This window comes from Meleagris gallopavo, chromosome 1 (genome assembly GCF_905368555.1).
Source record: "Meleagris gallopavo chromosome 1, MGAL_WU_HG_1.1, whole genome shotgun sequence".
Taxonomy (NCBI): Eukaryota; Metazoa; Chordata; class Aves; order Galliformes; family Phasianidae; genus Meleagris; species Meleagris gallopavo.
Window position 1 is genome coordinate 103,152,474 of NC_139404.1, and position 21,948 is coordinate 103,174,421.

Consider the following 21,948-nt stretch of genomic DNA (forward strand, 5'->3'; position numbering starts at 1 on the left):
GTGCAGTCACCGTCCCTGGAGGTGTTCAGGAGCCGTGTGGATGTGGCACTGAGGGACGCAGGCAGTGGGGTGTGGGGGTGGGCTGGTGGCTGGACTGGGTGATCTTAGGGGTTTTCCTATGTTCATGTTTCTATAACTCTATGATGAAGTCGTATGTAACAGTTTCAATTGTTTAATTATAGAAATATGCAATGATTGGTAAATTTTAACAGCTAGTGCTGACGTTATTGAAATCTGACTAGTGATAGTTGCTTGCCACTATTTGGAGTAGTTTGCTAAAGCATTAATTACAGTAACAATACATTCCGATTCATGGCTCCATGTAAAATCCACCAACTGTTCATTCTAAGTATCACGCCTAAGTATTCAGTCTGAGTGTCATTCTAAGCTCTTGTAGATCACATGGATATTGAGTAAAAATTTACCAGCACTTAGCTTATTCTGCTATTTTCTTTCTGAGAATTTTCACTGAGTAGTTCTCTGGGTTTCTCTTTGCAATCATGGATTATACTCTCTGCAATCCTTTCTTTCCCTGGAGGGTTCTCAAAGATCTGCCACCTTCTTTTTTTTGGTATAGAGAACTTGACATGTATCTACACTACAATGCTTGTTTTGTAAGAGTACAAGAATGCATTTTGTAAGAATAAAATTTATTTCATCCAGTAAACAATCCACTGTGGCACTTTAGTCTCTGGTAACTATATAAGTCAGTTTGCCGGTGTACACAGGACCTAAAGGAATCTGATGTTCAAATCTGAAATACAACTGATTCAGGTGCTTTGCTCCCTTTGGAATCCACACATTTATTTTCATCCTCCTCACTCCCACAATATCCAGCTTTCCTGTCAGGATATGATGTGGCAGTTCTCTCTTTACCTTCTGTTCCTCCTGATTTGTCATATTTTCTCCAGTTCAGGCTCTTTTTCTCTATCCTAAAAGTGGAAGAAGAAGAGTCATTAAATGGAAATGGCTTTCCAGCTAATAGCTTCTCAAAAACAAAGTGGGGATATAAGCTAGAGGGCATTAGGAGACATTAGGGAGCAAGAGGTTCCTGCCAAGTAGCTCACACATTCACCTCAGGTCTCTAAATGTAGATACCACCTTTAGTCAGGAAAGAAGCCATTTTCCCTGCTTGTGGAAAAGACATGGACCCTAACCCCTTGATCTAGAAACCTTAGTCAAGAGATTTCTCCTTCCTCATGAGCATCAGACTATGGCCATAGAAGTTCCTCCACTTTCATCTCAATTCCCCAGCCTGCAATCAGCCACACTAATTTTCCTCTCCCTAGCAAAATTTCTTTCAACCTTGAGTAACATTTCCTTTTTGCACTCACACTTCTCTTTCTATGTGTCTTCTCATTTATTTATTTTTCTCGTTCTCTTGCTCTTTTTTTTCCACAAAACTCAAGTCGTATCCATGAACCTTTAAGCTTAACAGCACCAATCACCATTTTCGGCCCACAGCTAGAAAACCTCTGGACATCTGCTCTACTGCATCGTGCCATATGGCATGTACCTAAGTGTTCCCTGCACTTTTCCCCAAACCCTGCTTAGAGAAGAAATCATGTTGAGAGAAGAACACTAATTTCTGCTCATTCATTTTCGTTACTGAAAGTTATTCAATTGCCAGAAGAATTCTGGGACCCTCACCTTTCAGACCTCTCCTAAAATCAAGAGCTACAATCACTGTAGGTCAGAAAAACTGGTGGATTTGTCTGCTTGTTTAAATGAGTTAAACATGTGTCAAGGTGAAAATCTCCTTACCTGTGCTATGTCTCAAACCATGGAAGTATTCAAAATGAAATTTAAATTATGGCACGTGAAAGTGATGGCAAACAACTGCATGCATTTTGACACATTGATTAAACACAGTCCTGTAAACAGGGAAAAGTATGCTTTCTGATAAAGAAATATGAAAAAAAATTTCTGAGATTTTATATATATATGTATTTTGTATAATTGCAACTCCATATCAGTTGTCCATATCATAAGTACATTACCTGCAGGTTTTCAAATGGACTGTATAGACTCACAATCAGACATTCAACTCAAAAATCTGATCACCTCTCTTTTCTAAAATTTTTGTAAGACTAAAGAAAAATATCCCTCACTTAACAACCGTGCCTTATTCATGTCATCACTTTTTTTTGGCCCATTTGTGAACAACTATTTTCAAGGGAAGAATAAAATTAGATCAAAAATCTCTGACAAAGACCTGGAGAACTCATTAAGAGTTGCAACCACTGCCATCAAACAGGACACTGATGCGTCATTTTCACAAAAACAAGGTCAAATATCCCACTAGTTTAATTGTTGGTTGTTCCCCCCCCCCCTTTTTTTCTCTGTTCTAATAAAATGGATGTATTTTTTAAAGAAGCTTTGTTATTTATTTCCATCAACTATACCATACGTTTTATATGCGTCCCAAGACAATTCCTTCTCCCTCAATATGATCCAGGCAAGCCAAAAGGCTGGACACCCATGGTTTCAGTTATTAAAGTGTTTCTGACTGTTTCTGACCTGCTCACTTTACTGGACAAACCTATTCCCTATGATATAGCTCAGCTTTCTGTTTCCTGTTCTTCCCTTCAAACACAGCTTATAGTAACTTCAGTCTCATCTAAGCTAATTCCTAGCTTTCATCTTTCTTAAACATACTAAGATCTTTTAACATATGTTACAGCTTTTGTGTGATACTTTTCTTCAATCAACAATTTCAAGAAGTACTTACTATTGCCCCACTCTCATCCCTTTCCTCCTAGTGAATTCCGTAAACACAAAGATTTACTTGTTACTCTTTTATATCCAAATTACAAAAGATGTCTCAAAGTTTGAATCAGGGGTATTAAAACCTCAGTTTTTAACCTCCAGAAGACATGCATTTTGTATTACTTTCCCTTACTTAAGAGCATATGGAGAGCTATGAAGTACTGCTGTACATGCACTAAATATTAACTGCATACAGGGTAAAAGTTATCACTAAACAAGGCAGTACATTCCCTCCCATTGCATAGTGTGCAAGGAGCCTGGGATAGGTAAATGTACTAAAGAGCATGCAGAACCCCCACAGTTAAACTACCCTGTATTCAAAGGTTGAAACTGAGCATAGAACTACCACCAGTAATGGAGACTGCTGATTAAGAGAGAAACAATACCTTTCACATATGACTGTATGCCTGTTTATCATGTCGGCACATTAGGACTTTATTACTAACTTCAGTTGCTTAGGGAACAACTACAGCTTTTATTAACATTTAAAACTATTCAAATGTTAATAGACAATAGACATTTCTATATTTAAACAAACAAGCAATCAATCTGTCTAATTATCTTCACCCAGTTAAGCACTCCAGATAACAACTCCCAATTGAACTCCACTGCAAAAATAAAGATTATTTCATATACACCCCCAAACACACACATTTCCCCACGCAGATGTACACAGCTCTTTGTATGAAACTTATTCCAAATTTAGCCTGCCCACTGCACACCTTAACAAAGTGGCAGCTTGCAACTCTTGAGAGCATAGAACTATTTTAAGTGTCTATGCGCTGAAGTGCTTGAGCTCCCACCTCCAGTATGCTGAAAGACACTAAATATACAGTGTAGCCAAAGGCAGATAGCTTAAAAAAGATGGAAAATTGTATCTCGTTTTAGTTTACTGTTATTTAACACATTTTAAAAATGTGTTACCTATGTTTCATGGCAGAAACTAATCTGGGCTATATGGTAACTTCTGCCTGCAATTTGAGGGACCCACTGGTGGCATTTTACTCTTCTGATTCCTCCAGCAGCAGGTGTTTTTTCTCTTAGTAGCTAAATAAGATGGATGGTTATGAAATGTATGTGCTTACCATAAGATAAGCAAGCATTAAAAAGAAGAGATGGTTGCTTACAGAGACACATTTTACTCCTGCTACACATAGTAGCTGTACAGAGTATTAGCACCTGTTCCCTAAAATCACTGAAGAAACCCAGGTTATATATTCCTTTAGGGAATAGCTCTGAACTACAATTAGCTGCTCTCAAATATTTAATGGAGGAACATGTCTACAGATGCTACTTGAGGCCAGTAAACTTGGCTCTCTGAATCTAGAGTAGAATTAAAATTGTTACATGTATGTTTAATTAATTAATTAATTAAACAATGTAATTAATGTAATTACATTAATGTTTACATTAAACAGTAATGTAATTAATTACATTAATTAATGTAATTAAGCACAAGGGCCTACTTGGAAACCATGTCAAGGTTGACAACCGTTAGGTTACTCAGTCAGTCACCCCCAACACACTTGTTATTCAGACAGAGTAAGTAGATAATACCTCAGCAGCCATGCATATAACATGTTTTAGTTGCTTGAACATGAAACACTACAAGACAACTACAAGAGGCCAAACTGCATGCTACTTTAAAACAAAATGGTAGATTAAAAAAAAAAAAAAAAAAAAAAAAAAAAAAGGAGAAGAGAGGGTGGGAAGGGTGCAGTGGAAAATAAGAAAGCTCCCAGGAGAAATGGTAGTTACCAGTAGGAAAAACAGTGGGAAAATTCATTTCAAGTTTCTGGAGACTGCTTAAAAATTAGTAGTAATACAATTAAATAGCATTGGATGTGGAATGGAATCTGCATTCCGTTGCCCAACAAAAAGATTTTTCCCTTACACAATTATCACTTGCTTTGATTTATTGGGAAAAAAACCCACAATGCTTGGAAAACAAATATATAGTAAACCCTAACAGAAAGATCTACATGTTATCAACAAAATATTGACAGAAGTTTCCTCAACAGCACAGAATTCTTATTCAAATATGCACCTAACTTTAATTAAAAGGTGTTCTGCTACTAGAACACTACTATTCTCCTCTTTGAGGCTCTCACACGCATGACTCTCAATATTGCACAGAAAGCCATTGTAGCTGATGCTTTTGAAGCCTTCTTTATAGTTGTTTCATTTTAGCCTTGAGCTTGAAAAAAAAAAAAAGTGATGTTTGTGTCCAAACAGCTCAAATAACAGCCATGGGGACAAGAAAGTGACATATTTTGCTCTCTCAACAGAAGTCATGGGGTGGGGTGTTGGTTGTTTTTGTTTTTGTCTTTTCCCCCTAATTGATTTAGGAAAGAGACACAAACTCAGTTCAGTAGATATTAAACCGCAGGACAACTTTGCTTTCCAAGGTAAAAAAAAAAAAATATTAAATATTTATATATAAACAAGAAATCTACAGAAACATTTTTTTTAGAAGTCTTTTTCTTCCCAGGCTATTCTTTTAAGACAAAAAGGGAACTCCTCATCTGTGTCAAAGACTCAGTAGCTGGCATTGTCCTACTGCAGCACAAGCCGCCCACATCTTTCAGATCTTCGTGCAACTTTTAAAATATTCTCACAGATTCCAGAGTTTCACATACATCAATCTCCAGCAGTTATTTTACACACAGAATTGTCTTTCAAGCATTACTGTGAAGAGAATCAATTCTTGATTCAACAGTAGCCAATCTTGCCTCCAGAGCATTTAGTATGGTGTTTGCCTGTGAAGTAAGTGGGGAAAGATACTTGGTTAGAAACAGATGTACAATATGAAGAACAGGTATAGATGTCATTGAAACATGCAAGATTAAGCATTACCCTTTTTAGTGCTTCTTCCAAGGCAGCTCGACTTTCAAGAGTTAAAGGTTCCTCATCAGTAACAGCATGCTTTTCTGAGGATCCTAGAATGTAACTGATATGCTACAGTTTAGATGATGTACTTTTCACTCTGAAGGCAAAAGAACACCTGTATGATTCATCCACCACTCTTGATAAGATTGCGATTAATGTGTATTAATTAGCACAGTCAAAGCACTATTTCAGCAACAACAACACAACCCTATCTTTAGTAATCTTGCAAATGAGCTGTATGGTAGAACTTAAACAGCTGTGAGCTCTAAACAACCAAGATGTCATGGCTTTATACAGCTGAAACTTCAAAAGTCAGTCATGTTCTGGTGCTACAGGATACAATGAAAATATATTCAGACATTGAGATTAGTGTAGCACTAGCTGGGAGAACTAGATATCATCACTACTTCAAGCCACTTTGCAGCCCTGTTATAGTCTTCCAGAAACTTTTACTAAAACAAAGTAATTAGCTATGTAAAGAGGAAAAAACTGTTCAGAGTAGGAAGGAAAACACCCATGTAAGTACAGCAGAACAAGCTAAAAACCGTTTGGATGTGGTGCTCAGGGACATGGTTTAGTGGAGGATTGTTAGGGTAGAATGGTTAGGTTGTGTTGGACTTGATAATCTTTAAGGTCTTTTCCAACATGAGCAATTCTATGATTCTATGATTCATAAAAAAGCAGAAACATTAAAACTAGCCCACATGGAAGTAACAGTAGCTAAGATCTCTAGTCTGGATACTTAAAATCTTCCACAGAACCTCTAAGATTGCTCTTAAGCAATCTTTTAAAATAAACTTTTTATATTTTAAATAAACTTTTGAAAGAACTCTGACATGGAGACTTAACAACATCCTGAAACAATGAAGAACAGTTTAAGACCAGTTTCAAGTGCAATAAACAATAAAACCAATATAAAGCAGGCCTTCATTTTCTAGAAAGCTATTCTCCATAAAACTGAATGTGTACTCTTACTTAACTGTTTTAAGATTTATTTTCACCTGCTTCATAAGGAAGAGGAATACCAGCCCATACAGACCTCTAAGTTCTATGCAAACTCCTGTGTTCTCTGCTTATTAAGTGCATTTCTACTAGACTGAAGCCAGATATGTCTGGTATTATCTATGACTGTAGACAGACAGTAGGCTGCAGGTACGACCCATCACTACAGGCTCATTTTCTGTTGTCTAAAGCAGAACAGGTGTATACTCTTCTGAGTAAATGAGAAAGAACACTTTTGTTGTTTCAGGTATGGGCCACAAAGATGATGAAGGGCCTGAAGCATCTCTCTTGTGAGGAAATGTGGAGAAACCTAGGACTATTCAGCCTGGAGAAGAGAACTCTGAGGGGATCCATCTTATCAAAGCTTATAAATATCTAATGAGTGGAGCCAAGCAGTTAGGCATCATTGAAAAGAGCCTGGCCCTATCAGGAGGGCAAGGGGCACAAACTGAAAAACAGGATGTTCCATATAAACATGAGAAAAAGTTTCTTACTGTGAGAGTGACAGACTATTAGAATGAACTGCCCAGAGGGGCTGTGGAGTCTCCTCCAGAGATACCCAAAAGCTACCTGTACAGGGAACTTGCTCAGACTGTTAGCAACAACATCCCTTGATACAGTGTCTGGAGGATGAGGTTAACCTGGCAGCAACACAGATTCTGTCTTTACCTTTCAATCGCACCAACGCTGAAACAAAACAAATCCCTCTTGTAGTCGAGATGTTTTGGGGTGCATCTGTAGATACTGCCAAGTGTCATTGAGCAGCCAGAGCAGAAAAACGTTTCAACCATGCTTTAGAAAACAAAACAAAACAAGAAAACAACAATACAAGGAACAAAGAGAGAAAATTCACTCCTCCCCACCCTTATTAAATATACGTATATACATATATTTTATCTACTGTGGTTTTAAGAGCGCTCACCATCCGCACTCTCCAGGCCTCTTGGACAGCTTCTGCTCCTTGTCCACCGAGACGTTGCTGGAGGCACCTGTGCAGAGGCAAAGTTAACCAAGGGCCCCCAGCAGCCGCCGTGCGGGACAGGCCATGGGAGCGGCACTCACTGCGGAGGAGAATGCACTCCGTCTCCTCGTCGTTGGCCACCCAGCTCAGCGTGTCACCCACGGGCCGCTTGCAACCGCCGCACAGAAAAACCATGGGCAGGTTCTCGTCGTTTTCCTCTTCCTCCTCCTTCCCGTTCGCCCGCGGCCGCTCCACCGGCAACGCATCTCGCGGGACGGTCGCCTCTAGCAACGACAAAGACGAATCCAGCCCGACCGCACCACCTGACAACGGATACAGCAAACCCGCCATCGCCTTCAAACTGCTCGCGGCGGAACCGGAAGCGCTTCGATACGTTACGTCCGTGGGTGGGGTTCCGCGCGTGGCCACGCCCCCAGCATAGTTACGCTCCTGGCGTAGCGGGGGGCAGGGTTCGGTTTGTGGCTGGGCACTCTGAGTAGTTACGCTCCTAGCGTAGACGTAGGCGGTGGCGGGTTTTGTTTCAGCGCAGGTTTGTCTCAATGCCCTGCCTCCGTAACGCCTACAGGAGCGCGTCAGGAGGGGTTTGAATTGCCGTAGCGCTTAGGAGGCAAAGAGGAAGTGGCGACGGATGGTTTCAAAGCTGTTTTTAACCAAACTGGTGCGTTTTGTGCTGTGCCCAAGCATCTTACTCGTGGTTGGAATGGTGCCTCGCTGAGCCCTGTCTTTGCGCTGTGAGCCATGCGGTGCAGCCCTGGCTTCCCCAGCCACCACGCACCCTGAAGGCTTTAGGGATGCAGCCAAAAGCCAGCTGAGGGTCTGCTGTCCTTGCTGCGAGAGCGGTTTCCATTCTTCTAGGCTCAGTTAAGCACGCACATAGGTATCCACTTGCTATGCTGCTAAGGCCCAACACCTCAGACCTTCATCTGGCTCTGCCTATATCATGGCTGGGATGCAGCTCTTCCATCCATTGCCTTTGGGGTGCAGGGAATGAGGAACAGCAAAGCAAAATGCAGACCATGAAATCATGAAGGCTGGAAAAGACCTCTAAGATCACCCAGTCCAACCATCAGCCCACCCCCACCATGCTCACTGCCCACGTCCCTCCGTGCCACATCCACACGGCTCTTGAACACCTCCAAGGATGGTGACTGCACCACTTTCCCAGGCAGCCTGCTCACCACTCTTTCACAGAAGAAATTCTTTCTAATACCCAACCTGAAATCTCCCATGGCACAATTTGAGGCCGTTTCCTCTCATCATTGTTACTTGGGAGAAGAGGCTGTCTCCCACCTCACCACAGCCTCTTTTCAGGTGGTTGTAGAGAGCAATGAGGTTTCCCCTGACCTTCTCCAGACTGAACAACCTCAGCTACCTCAGCCACTCCCCGTTATGATTTATTCTCCAGACTTCTCATCAGCTTTGTTGCATCCTCTGTCTATGATGCATTTTGTCAGGTACTTGCCCCCTTCTTTATGTCAGTAGAAAGAGATTTCCTTCAGCCTGGCTGTTTCCAGTAGCTCCAGAGAACACTTCATTGCAGCTGGTCTCTCAGAGAGAAGGGTTTGTGACACATCTGGCATCTGTCCATCCCTTTCTTAGCTTACTTGGCATCCATCTCAGCTCTGATATGCTGTGGAATAATGTAACTGCCCACCAGGAAGCAAGGGTTACATTTAAAGGCTGCTACTACTTATCTATCAGGCATTAATATTCATTTTTGCTCAACCCTCTTTAGTACCAAGGCAGTCCTTGAGCTACAGGACTCCAGAGTGATTTACATAGGCATCAGTTACACAGTCTCTTTCTGAGGGCGCTCAAGCACAATGAAAAAAAGTATTTGGTCGAAGCTGATTTAAAATGCACTACTGACATGGCCAACAGAACAAACTCATCTGAGTACTTCTGGTCTTATGAATATTACTGGGATTACATAGATCCAATTCCAGTAGATGGAAGGAAGTTGAAAGTTAATAAATGTAAGTATCGTAGTGTAGTACGTGTTTATCTAACACAGGAAAAATGAACGGGCAAAATGTTGCGTAGCTTGTCTTACTGACTTACCTTTCTTTGTGACTGAGACCATAATGAGGTAAGCGTGCAAGGTTTGTATGGATGGGTGTCTGTGTGCCAAACTGTCTTTCCTTGACTATGTTCTAATAGCAGTTATTGCTAATAATGAAACTCTTTGATTTATCTTACAATATTTGAAGCTGTAAGACTGCTGATATTAACTTTTATTTAGAAGGACAGACTTTTTACCATTGCTGAGTGTAAACCTGACATGTAGATCTGTAGGCTTGGGGTGTTAGCTACTTGCCTGCTACTCTCAGAAAAGTTGTGTGAATGAGCAAAATTCTGTTATAAGACTATCATGTTTTCAGCTTGGGACATATAGCTTATGTTACAACTGATAAATATTTAAATCCATGGTAAAGGAAGAGGTTTGATTCTGCTAGCCAAATACAGTAAGCTGAAAATACATTCTGTGATTTTTCCTCTTGTGGTTTACTGCTACTGAATTGTAAGATGAAGTAGGAATATACATTATCTGCACAATACCTTATTGCTATGGAAGCTGAGTCTGCTGAGTTTAGAAATTATTTGCAAAGTATATAATGTGAAACAGCATTCTCCAAATTCAGCCATGGGCAGATAATTCCCTTTCACACTTGGTTTTGCACAATGACACAGAGATGTATTTTTATGGTTACTTAAGTTGTTAAGACTGTTTTTTGTTTTTTGTTTTTCTTTAATGCAACTGCACTAGTTTGGCTTTCCTACAGTAAAATCACAGTTATGTTATGAGGGATTAACTTAACCTGATACAGCTGGAAGGGTGCATGAAGATCAAGGGAGAAGAGACAGGCATGTTTGAACTGCCTCAGCTATGGGCAGCCATAGTTTTATTAGTCTCTGGTTTACTGAAGACAACTGCAACTATGCAGGTATGGTTTCAGGAAGTAAAATAGCTTTCTCCAACATTATTACAGTGATCTGGTCTGTAGGAAAAATATGATACACTTTCAAAATATTTTCAAGACAGTGCCTTCCTAATACGTGAAGGCTGAATTGGAGAGTGTGCACAAGGAGCATTCAGACCACCCCCCTCAGGCACATACTTCAGGTAACCTTGCAAGGAGCTTCATGTTCTTGTGAGAGCAAGAATAAGACAAGAGAGCAGAGTTTTGTTCTGCACTGCCTCTAGAAGAGCTTTTCTGCCAACTCTAATGAGCCTAGGTTTACTACCTCCAACTTTGGGTAGCCAAGAACAACACACCTAAAAGAAGATGTAAATACCCACAGCCTTCCATATATAAATGCAGAGCAATATTTGGAGCTGCTGGGAACAGACAGGTTGTGAGCAGCTTTACACCACTTATTAAATCTCTTAATTTGAAAGTTAAAGCAAATAATCTCCAGCAAATTCTACTAGGGAACCCCATTACATGCTTCTGTGAGAAGATGTTTCCCCTCTGAAATTCACTGATAGTTTCATGGGGAGCATTGCCACATACTTGTTTGAGTGCTCATGAGTGATCTCAAGCCTTATTTCAATTTAAAACAAACAAAAAAACACACAGAGGAGTAAACCAATCTCTTAGTGATTTTTTTTCCCCCTATTTCTGCTCTTACCCTAAAGAAACAGAGAAGTCTAACACTTTTCAGGTCTCTTTATATTCTAAGGAGGTGACTTAAGTGATCATACTTTTTGTATATGCATCGGATCTTCTGTTTCTTTGGTAACTTCAACTCACTGATCAAATAATAAAGGAGTGGAGGCTTCAACGATATAAAGTACCCGCAAATTCCTGTAGCGGCTGGTGAAATAATGGAGGAATAATATTATGAGTGAAGAAATTTACTGACAAAAAAAAACTTTAGGAAGAGATCCTGTGCCCTGTTAAGCACCAAGAAAACCCCCTTTGGCCTCAGCTTTGGGAAACAAATCTGCAGGAAACCAGTCTTCTGTATGTCAGCTGCCCATCTTCCAGGCAAAGAGGAAGAAGAAAGATGCAAGAGTACGGTGTGAGATTTACTATTTTCCCCATCTGCAGGGCAATGTTAAGGCAGCGTGTGTTCCCTGGGGCAGCTGTTTATGTAACAGATCTCTAGGCAGTGTGCCAAAATGGGATTCTGCTCCATGATTTGTGTCTTTAAAAAGCCCGTATTGGCTGTATCAATTTCCAAATTACAAATGTTGGGTTTGGTTTCCTGATGGGCAGGAAAGTTAAATTGTCCAGTCATTGGGTGTTTTTTGGGTTTCCTATAAAAATAGATGTTTTTCCATGTCAGCAGCCTAGAAGGAATGGACGCTGCGTCATACTAGAACTTTTATTCTTCCTTCTCCAAATGCCAGTGGGAAAACAAGCTATAAAGAAAACAGCAAGGGAAATAATTCCACAGCTGCTTAGTTTTTTCCTTGCTTTGAATAAAAGGACTAGTAAGGCAACGAATATACTTTATAGGTTTTCCTGTCTTTACACAATATTTACATTCTTTTACCTTCAAAAGCAACTGCTGGGATTATTGTCTTCATGTGCTTGGAACTATGTAAACAAATCAGATTCAGCAAGTTCTTGCCCTTTGTGAAGAAGATGAAATGTGATAATTTCCCCTTAGATAGGGGCTTGTAGAGCTGTAAGTATTCCAAAACTGGCAAAATATATGATGTCTCTAGAATTAAAATAAGCACTATATTCAGAGCTTCCAGGGGACCTCTGCTGATTGACTGCAATGGGACTTGAGCATTTGTTCAGGTGCCTTGCTGAATCAGCCCTAATGAACTATATATTCGTCATAACCCCTGGGATGGGATTATAGCTCCCTAATTCATTCTTGCCTTATTTTTTTATTTAATGTAAAACAGACCTGAATCTCTGAACTTTCTCCTCTGTCATGTGGCCTGTTCCCGAAGCATGGTGAGAACTTGCTTGTCTCATAAAAATGGATCTAAATCCAGCTATAAAGTCATGTTCTTGCTTTCTATTGATAGCATCATGCACGTCTACCCATTTTGTATGAAAATAATACAGGGCTTAATTGGCCCACAAACAAACAGGCTGTTCAAAAACATATACACATGCATATAGAAGGTGACTATAAAAGTTAGCAATAAAAGAGATTTCTATAGGTTGTTAAAATATGTTGTCCCAGTTCAGGAAGAATCCTAATTGCAAGACTGTAAAAACAGTCAGGAAGTTTCTGTTTATCCCTCATGAGTTCCTGTGAGATCTGGAACAAATTTGATAAGCTTGAGTGAATTCCATGAATTGTATTAGTGGCTCTTAAAGATGAAACTAAAATAGCTTTGATATGGAATTTTATAAATCTGTGCTCTTCATTTCTCTCCACGTGGCTTTGAGCACTTAAACATCAAATTTTTCATCATATCTCCAGTTCTCCCCTGAGGAGTTGAGACTGGCAGTAGCACCCAGTCACTGTCTTGTATCATAACTTTTGTGAGGGTAGGCCAGAATACTGGCCCATCCATTTTCGTTTACCATCCCTTGAATTAAAGCTCAGTAAAAGGTGCTTTTTTTTTTTTTTTTTTTTTTACCAGAGGAAGAATAAAATAAACTGATGCCCCAGTAGTCGTTTTGTACATTCTCATTTCTCAGTAGCCCAGCCAAAACTCAGCTCTCTGGTAAGACTCCTGCTAGGTCAGCTCTAGCTGAAGGCATAAAGGACCTGGAGTAATTCCCCGTAATCTCTTTGTGGCTCTGATGACAACACGTTCTGAACTTTTTCACAAAGAAACACCTCATCAAATATATTGGGCCTGTTTCAAAGAACACGAATGTTTTTTGTCCTTTGAGATAGAAGATTTATTTTATCCTGGTCAATATTTGTCTCTGGAGTCAATGACCCTTCTTTTTCACCTTAGTCTAAGTGAGAAACCAGTGATGAGTTCAGAGCATTTCTCGACTTGTGCCCTGCCCAACACCCAACATTTTCGAGGCTTTAGCTGGGAAGTTCACTACTGCACTGATCCCAGGAAGGAACATTTATGACACAGTGACCAAATGTGCTGTTGGGGCAAAAGATTCATCCCATCTAACAGCAAGCTCATAAATGTGGCACTCATTTCAGCAGCAATGTAACTTTACATCGTAGAAGATGAGCTCCTTTTTCCTCCAAACAATTCCTGAGCTCTGTTTCCACTCCTGAAGCCCTGTGGTCACTCAGATCAGGAATGAGATTTTTTTTTTTTTCCCCCTTTTATTAATTAAGATTTTTAACAAATTTGCATGCAGATTCCCCTCTTTCAAGGGTTTAGTTAAATTCAATTAATTCAATGGCATACCTTTCTTACCAATCATAAACTGTGTTGTTGTTTTCTTTGTATTTGCCAGTGACAGAATTATTGTGTTGTGTTCACAGATTCTATTGTCATAGCCTTTTGGGTTGGACTTGCTGCCTTTGTGATGTTTCTTTTCCTTATTTTGCTCTACATGTCCCGCTCTGGCTCAAATCCAGTTAAGTAAGTACAATGAGAGGTAAAAGAGCTAAATGTGATAAAATAATCTGCACGAAACATTTATTCACTGCTTCAGAAGATCCAGAAGTTATATTCAGCATTTACAGCTGCACACTGAGATGATGCTGCTTACTTATTTGGTTTGAGTGTCCCTCAACCAACTGCTGCTCACTGTTTCTATTAATCACCTCGGCTAAAATCTGAATTAATAACTATTGTGGTTTGCAAATGCCAAAAACATTGGGGAATAATGAAGCACAAGGGTAGGCAGCACAGTCTGTTCTGCACATTGCGTTTGCAAAAAAACCCATATATTTTTCTTATGTCAGCTATCAAGGTTGTATCTTATTAAAGTAAGAGTGTCTGTACATGCAGAGTGGGGGAGTACCTCATGTAAGCCATAACTAAGGAGGAATCAGAAGTCACTGATGATTTATATAACTGCTTGAAGATCTGGGCTTATTTTCTATTCTTTTCTTGTTTGGCGAATCCTGGCAATAGTGCCTTTCTTCTCAAAGGTGGCCCATGTCTGAACTGCTGTCCTTTAGCATAATAAGCTCTTGTTAAAACTGTAATATGCTTAGTCAGAGGCAGGATTAATCAGTTGGAAGTGTAGTTGTAAAATCAAAGAATCGTTAAGGTTGATAAAGACCATTAAGATCATTTAGTCCAACCATCAACCCATGATCACCATGCCCACTAAGTGACTACAAACACCTGCCAACCATAACTCTGTAGCATTCAACACACCAGTCAGCTTAGGAGCGATACAACATGGTAAAACTGGGCCAGAGTCTCCTGGAATTAGCCTCATGTCATTCTCCTAGTAATTAATGCTTTCAGGTGTGATTCTGTTACTCATGTCTTTCTAAATATAAGCTTCAGTAGAAGTTCAGTAGAGAACTATTCGCCATTAGGAAGACAGTTGGGTCTCAGCTAGAGAGTAGGCCACTAAAGCATAACAGCATTTTCAGATTCAAAAAGGGTACAGTACATATAGCACTACAGAAAGACATCTAGATCTACAGAAAGAGATTCTGGATCAGCATGTTCATGTCATCCAGGTTGTTTTTACAGCTGGGCTTGACAAAACAGGACAGTATCTTTCAGTGGCAGACAGGTGGGTTAACTAATCTGCTTTAGAATATTTCTACCTGAAACCCCTGTGACTGAAAAGAGAGGCTGAATAAATACCCAATTGTAACAGATACATTTGCAGTCCTCTAAACAATTATTGACCTTCCCAGTGAAGAGCAGAGCAGGTGCTGTACAGGTCCCTGTAGTGGATATGCCTGAAGAAGATGCAGTGCCTGCTGATGTGCAGCACTCACATGTTGGTTGAATGGGAGCACAGTTCTAACACTACTTGTCATTTTGAACTTTGTCTAAGGACAGGTTTCTGTTTGCAGCTTTCTACACTTGGCTTACTTTGTTTGCTACTAGGTTTTTGTTGTTTTTTTTTTTTTTCCTGGCAAACATGTTTTATGTAAACAAGGATGCATTTGCCCACTGTTCCACCTAATCTGATCAGGACAGAGAAAATTCAGCTCAGCACATTAGGGAGAGGTTCAAGATTAGGTCACAAACAAGCAGAGGGAATATCGTGGCATAAAAAAGGAGCGCTAATAGCCTAATTTATTTGCACCCTGAGGCCCCTTGCATGCCCGCAGAAAGTAACAATGACAATAAAAAAGGCAACTTGCCCAAATAAACCACAAAGCAAGAGGCAAGCTAATAATACAAGAAATATATGGAAATGAACATAACATTATAGGGTAACATTAATTTACTCTTCTTGGAAAAAAACTGGCAGAAGTCTATATACATGAATAGCTCAGTGTATTTGGAAAATTAAAACAAGTGTTAGTTGTTTGTTTTTTAATCACTTTATATTATGTTATTTAATGAAACGCTTGCCTTAAAAATATCCGTATTCATCCTCAATATGTTCAATTTTGCTGTTAAAAGACCTGCTGTGAGCAAGGCAATCTGGCAGTGTTTTGTGGGAAACCCAAGAGTCGTTAATGGAAAGCAGTATTGGATGAGATGTTCTTAAGTTTTAAATCATCCTGTGTCTCATCATTTTTCTAGGCTTGAAATGTACTGGGAAAATATTTTTAGGACTGAACAGAGTAGTCAGCCCCCCAAAAAAACTTGCTCTTTTGGATTGAGTTCCACTTGTTTTCTAACTGCCTGCTCCAATTACACTTCTTCTAACTCCAGCAATAAAACACAGTGAATTGCTGTTATTAGCTTGCACCATCTTCTCCTTTCTTCTCCTTTTTATATAATCTCTCCATTTTCCTTTGCATGAAGATCAACTAATATCTATACTGAATTCTCCTTTCTCTTTTGCCATGATAATTGTGATGCATTCACCTAACAAATGTACATATGCGTCACTGGTCAAGGCTGGAGAACTTTTACCTTCACTGTTTCTGTGCTCATCTCTCTCTCTGTAAAACCCAGGGGCATATAGGACAGTATGTTCTGTTTCAGCTTGCTCAATTGCTTGGTGAAACACTGTGCTTTCAAGTCTGACTGTTCATAAGAGCATATCTTCTTGCTTTCACTCGTCTTCACCTGACTGTTAGGCATACCTCTGCTGCTGTAATTCAGCTGCCTTTATGGTCAGCTGGATCTCTGTGGGGTCCCTGGAGGTTACATTTTGGCCTTGTATAATACAGATAATATCTCTTGTATAACAGTAATTGCATCTATTTCACCACTGTGTACACTGATGTCTATTATGTTGGCAAGGCTATGACATCTGCCATGGTATAGTCTGCTGATTTTTAGCTGCATATCCATACAGAAGAGAAGTCAAAGTGTCTTCTGAAAGACACTTTCGAAGTAACTAGATTTACTTATTCCACAGCATAATCTTCAGATGCTCAGAGGCCCTGGACTCAAAGCCGTGGTCTAATTGCATCACACTCACTCTGCAATACAAAGTATTTGGTGCCAAATCAGATGAGAGAATTCAGGAGGGGGGGGGGGGGGGGCAGGTTAATGCATACAAGAGAGCTTCAGCAAAGAATCCATGTCCCAGTCTCTTTTGCAACCATTATGCTGTCCCTACAGAAGGAAAGAAAAAAGAGTTTGAGGCATGGCACCAATTATTTCAAACCCATTAGCATGCCAAGGCATTTACCACAGTGTTGTAATCAAGAGCCAGTATTAACATTTGCATCAACAATCTTTCTTACCATCCAAAATGATAGAGAAAACAAGGTTTGGTGACTGGAGACAGTTTCCATTGGAGACTGGCACTTCATGCAATGGGATGGAGGCAGGGGATCAGCCTTCCCAAGCTTCTCAGGGAGAGATCCCATTTTCCCATGCATTTCACTGGAGGTTGTGCATTCCTGACAGCTTGACAGGCTGCTGTGAACATCTAAAATCTTCAGACTTTGCCTATCTGACAGTATAATATGGGGAGGGGAGAAAAAAGGAAAGAAAAAAAAAGAAAAAGAAAGATCCGCACAGTCTCAAACAAGTAACTCTGGACTCCTTGGCAGCATGAGCCTTTTTGATGTCTGACATATTTTTTTGCAGTAAGAAACACTATTCAGTGTTCAGACATTTTTCCCAACTACACCCAACTTTTGCCCAATATTTCTGGGACACATGGTAACAAAGTTTCAGAATCCCTCTTGCCAGACAGCCATGTGTGACTTGGCTTTGAAACCCTTGTTCTGCAGCCAGCTTTCACCTTAGTTTGCAGGTGAGGGTTTCCTGCATGGACAGGCAGATAACTGCTGATTTGGTGGACAGTCTGTACAACGTCCATGTGCTCTTTCAGTTTTCTGCTCCATCCAGATAATTGCAACAGCTGCTTCATTCCTGGAACTTGGGAACTAATTTGGATATTTGACAAGTCCAGGATCGATAGCAATATCCTAGATCTCATATTAGAGATAGACAACTGAGGTCTTTTTTTAAAAAATCTTCAAGATTGTAATATTCATTAGTGAACAACAAATCAACCATATATATATCCTACAATAACAAAAAGCGCCTATTCCTGTACACAAAGGTAGCAGATTTGATAGTCTAAGCATTAGTTCATATTCTTCCTGATGACTGTAAGAAGTGTCGTAGCTCTACTTTGCCATGCCTTGTCTTTGGGAAGAGGAGCTTACTGCACTATACTACTTACTGTAGTAAGAAGATCATTGTGAGAGGTACTTTCCTCACTAAGCAGGCAATGCTTTCAGGTAGCTGATCCTGTTCCCTGTTTTTCTCAGGCCTCTCTCTGGTTTCAAGTCTTTCAGGCCTTCATCATTAAGAGAATCTTCTACATTGACAGAGCCTATGTTGGCAGCTCCTCATTGGCTGTTAAAATGGTTAGCTATAAACTGTCAGAACCTGTTACAAGTCTTCCGTCATCAGAGCTCAAATCACATGGTCTTCACATAAAGCTGTTCTCACTCCTATCATCTAAAGGTTGACAGTTGGGAACCTGCTCCATAGCCTTTGGCAGGCTTCATGTCATTGGAGTCCCATGACCGGGTTTGTGGTGACCACTTGGTACAGTGGTAATCAGAATGCTCAGAGAAAACTTATATCTGAGTGAAAACTAAGTCGGGGTTTTTTTGTTTAGCACCATCCACTCCCTGCATGCACATGTGACCGCACAGACAGGAAGAGAAATTGCCTACCGGTAATCAGTGCCCTTCCAGAAATCTCATGCACTGAAATACCGTTTGCTGAATGTGAGGTTAGAATGTGTCCCCCTCTAGTGGCTGCTGCTCAGACTTTCTTGGGTGGGCTGTGCAGTAGGGATGCACTTCTGAGTTGCTGGGAAGTAGGCTGCATTGGCATTAAGATGCTCACCAGTGCTTTCTGAAGGCCCTCCTAGTTCTTGCCCTTTCTCCTAGAAACTAAAATGATGGGGATTTTTATTTTCAAAATATGAAACCGTTTTTAATGACAAAAACTCTTCCTACCTGATTGGGCAGACACTTAAAAGTGTCAAGTCAGAAGAGTGAAATAACTCTTGACCAGTGCATTTGAGTAGTGTCCTAAAACCTACTGTATCATCCAAGCCCACACTGTCTCTTCCGAGAGTGCCAAGTGTCCAGTCCAGACCCTTGCTCCCAAGGGACATAAACCACAACTGATGGGTTGGAGGAGATCTGGGAGTGCTGCCTACTGAAAGCAGGGTGGCAGGCTCCTCTAAATTTTATTCTCCTGAGGAAATGAAATCAGATGTTTCACTGTTCCCATCTTTCTATAAAACCATACTGTCTGGAATTATTTTTTGTTGGTGTCCCTTGAAATACTTGTTCAGTTTTATCTTATCTTTGTTTTAATTCCATGACTTTGCCTGGGGCTGAGGTCAGTTACACCGGCTTCTAGTGACCTGGCTTGACCAGTTCACTCACTTGGAGTACTGGGACATTAGAACCTTTCCAGTCTCATCATATTTCCCCACTGTTCCAAGGATGGTTAAAGATTAACAAGAGCCATCCAGAGTTCTCCTCAGACAGACTGCAGGTCTCTGGGATGCAAGTTCTCCCGCTGGTGTAAAAATTTGGATAGCTAGCTGATGATACTTAGCTACTTAATGGACTGGAAAGGAAGCATCCTGTTTTGGTAAGAATATTTTTGTCTTGTTCCTGTCAAATGGAGAAGAAAGATTTCTTGAATATGCCTGCATAATAGCAAGGAAAACCCCAAGTCTTCTTGCCTCCATCCTGTGGTGGGCCTGTTGCTGAGACTTGGGGATTTTGTTTTATTTATTTTTCCATTATACATTAAGCAGAATCACTGCTGTGTTAGCTTCGTCAGGCACAGATGTTTTTCATTAATTAATTATAAATTTGATGTTAACAAATTGATATTTGCCTTCCTCCAAATTATTCCAAATAATTGTTTTCCTTTTCATCCCATTAATTTTATCTTGCATTTTAAGTTTTGTTATGTTCATCTGACTGCTGATACAAATGTGGCTTTTAGTCAAAGACTCCTCCCTTTTTTTGCCCGTGAATCTGTGGCACCAGTGCATTAATAAGACTTTTCAAAAAGTTTCCTTTTTCTTTCACACTTTTGGGGCGCATTTTTCTTGCCAATATAATTTTTCTTTCCCCCTTTAAAGCCCTAAGGATAGAGTGGTAGTTGGGACCATCATCTTGTGTTATGCCATACTCAGTGGAATTTGTTGCTTTTAGGCCTGGGCTTATCTGTCATTTCTTTTTTAAGGGTGAATTTTGGGAAGCTGCTGGGAGGAGGGAATGGGGAAGAAGAGGCAGGGTGAACTCAGCTGTTCTCCTGTCATTACCCCATCCACCTCTCAACTGTTTTTTTCCGGCAGAATCATAGGTCTTTGTTACATACACTGAACATTTCCTGCTGCCCTTGTCCAACATGCTCTTTCTTGCTCACATCCCCACCCTCTCCTCAGACTGTCATTCCCAATGCCAGTGCCAGGGGATATCTCCCAGATACCATGCATCCCTCTTGCTCTTGTCCCCAGCGTCAGTGACTCTCTCTCTTGTACACTTGCTCACATTCACACATCAGTCCTGTCCCGTTTTTTCCCAGGAGTGCTGATGGCAGATCCCTTTGCCCTTGCTGCAGAATGAGTCATAGCAGTGTTTCTAGTTTACTTTTAAAAAATGCAGGTGGGGAACGATGCCTTGGATTGGACTGAAGGACAACCATGATTGGGTTGGACAGAAGGTCTTACTATGAGCAAGAGTATTCACCAGGCGTGGCCCACAGCTCACTAATTTGCTGTTGGTCGTTACCGGCTAAGGACATAATTCTCACAGTGGATGAAGAAAACTGAAATCCAGAACCATCTCTCATGCTGGACTCAGTGTATTTGTGTTGGAAGAACCACCTTCTACATTTTTAAAAACTTTCTAAATGTGCTTGCTTATGCTGCTATCTGTCTTCCAAACAGTAGTCCCTGATGACAATACATTTTTCCTCTCCGCATGTTACAGACAGGTGGTCGTAAGGAACCGGGTAGAAGAAAGCAGTTCCAACAGCGAGCAGCCTCACTGTGACAATCTCAGCAGTCCATTCCCAGATTTGGTTGCTCCTGGAACACCCAGCTGCCTTCCAGATGACAGTAGCATTCATGGAAGTATGTCAGCCTGAGTTAAAACCAGTGAAACAGAATCAGCAGGACAGTTCACCTGGCTGTGGAAACAATTAGTACACTAGACTGCAGCTGAATTAGTTCAGGAAAAGAACAACGAAGACCAAACCTGACAAATTCTGGATGCCTAAAATGAAGAACCGTCTGCCATATTTGAGCAGCATTGCTGGAGTTGTCTGATTAGAAGGACATTTTAGATTGTGATGATGATGACTGCAAAATCTCTCTCTCAGTAAAGATTCAAACTCTTCTCTCAGTTATGTCATGTAAAATGTTTGCTGCCTGTTAATTCTCATTAACAGACACTTGGCTGAGAGCAGATCTACTCCTCCAGCAGAAAGAATATACCAGTTAATCTTTGTGTTCTCTGAAGCACACCGAGTCCTGTTATTCTCAGGGATATTTCTGCAGAAGCAGTTTTCCCTGAGTTTTCTTGCTGTGAAAGAAGGCAGCATCACATATATTGGGCAACATAAACAATATTGTTTAGACAGTATTATGAGAGCCTCAGTGACACATCTATTTCTAGCTTTGTCCTCAGATCACAATCTCATCAGCAGCATCTTAGTGACATCTCCATTTGGTCGTCCTCTCAAAAGCAAGCAAAAATGGCAATTATAACATCAGCAATAAAACTTTGCTTTTGGGAGGATTACAACTTGCTTCACTGATTTAAAGCTCAGCAATTCCCTCAGGGATAGAATTTTATTTTTT

At 40.4% G+C, this 21,948-nt stretch overlaps 2 protein-coding genes across 4 annotated transcripts; one reads left to right on the forward strand and one right to left on the reverse strand.

Moving 5' to 3' along the window:
* Positions 1–633: 633 nt before the first annotated feature.
* On the reverse strand, positions 634–8,033 carry MIS18A (MIS18 kinetochore protein A). Of its 3 annotated transcripts, XM_085241980.1 has the most exons (6): positions 7,723–8,032; positions 7,583–7,649; positions 7,330–7,452; positions 5,626–5,719; positions 5,409–5,528; positions 787–932 (listed from the first exon to the last, which is right to left on the reverse strand). In XM_085241980.1, exons 1-5 carry the CDS (start codon positions 7,970–7,972, stop codon positions 5,448–5,450), a joined length of 615 nt encoding a protein of 204 aa, XP_085098106.1. In that variant the 5' UTR covers positions 7,973–8,032; the 3' UTR covers positions 787–932; positions 5,409–5,447. The 3 variants fall into 3 exon arrangements, with proteins under 3 accessions (XP_085098087.1, XP_085098106.1, XP_010721189.1); XM_010722887.4 differs by lacking the exon at positions 787–932 and having other exon boundaries at positions 3,180–5,528; XM_085241961.1 differs by lacking the exons at positions 5,409–5,528; positions 5,626–5,719 and having other exon boundaries at positions 634–932; positions 7,723–8,033.
* A 372-nt stretch (positions 8,034–8,405) lies between these two features.
* Positions 8,406–20,890, forward strand: MRAP (melanocortin 2 receptor accessory protein). The gene is given in 3 exon segments (XM_085222397.1): positions 8,406–9,618; positions 14,024–14,123; positions 20,797–20,890. Coding segments are annotated over 3 exon segments (300 nt in total). The 5' UTR covers positions 8,406–9,512.
* The last annotated feature ends 1,058 nt before the right edge of the window (positions 20,891–21,948 follow it).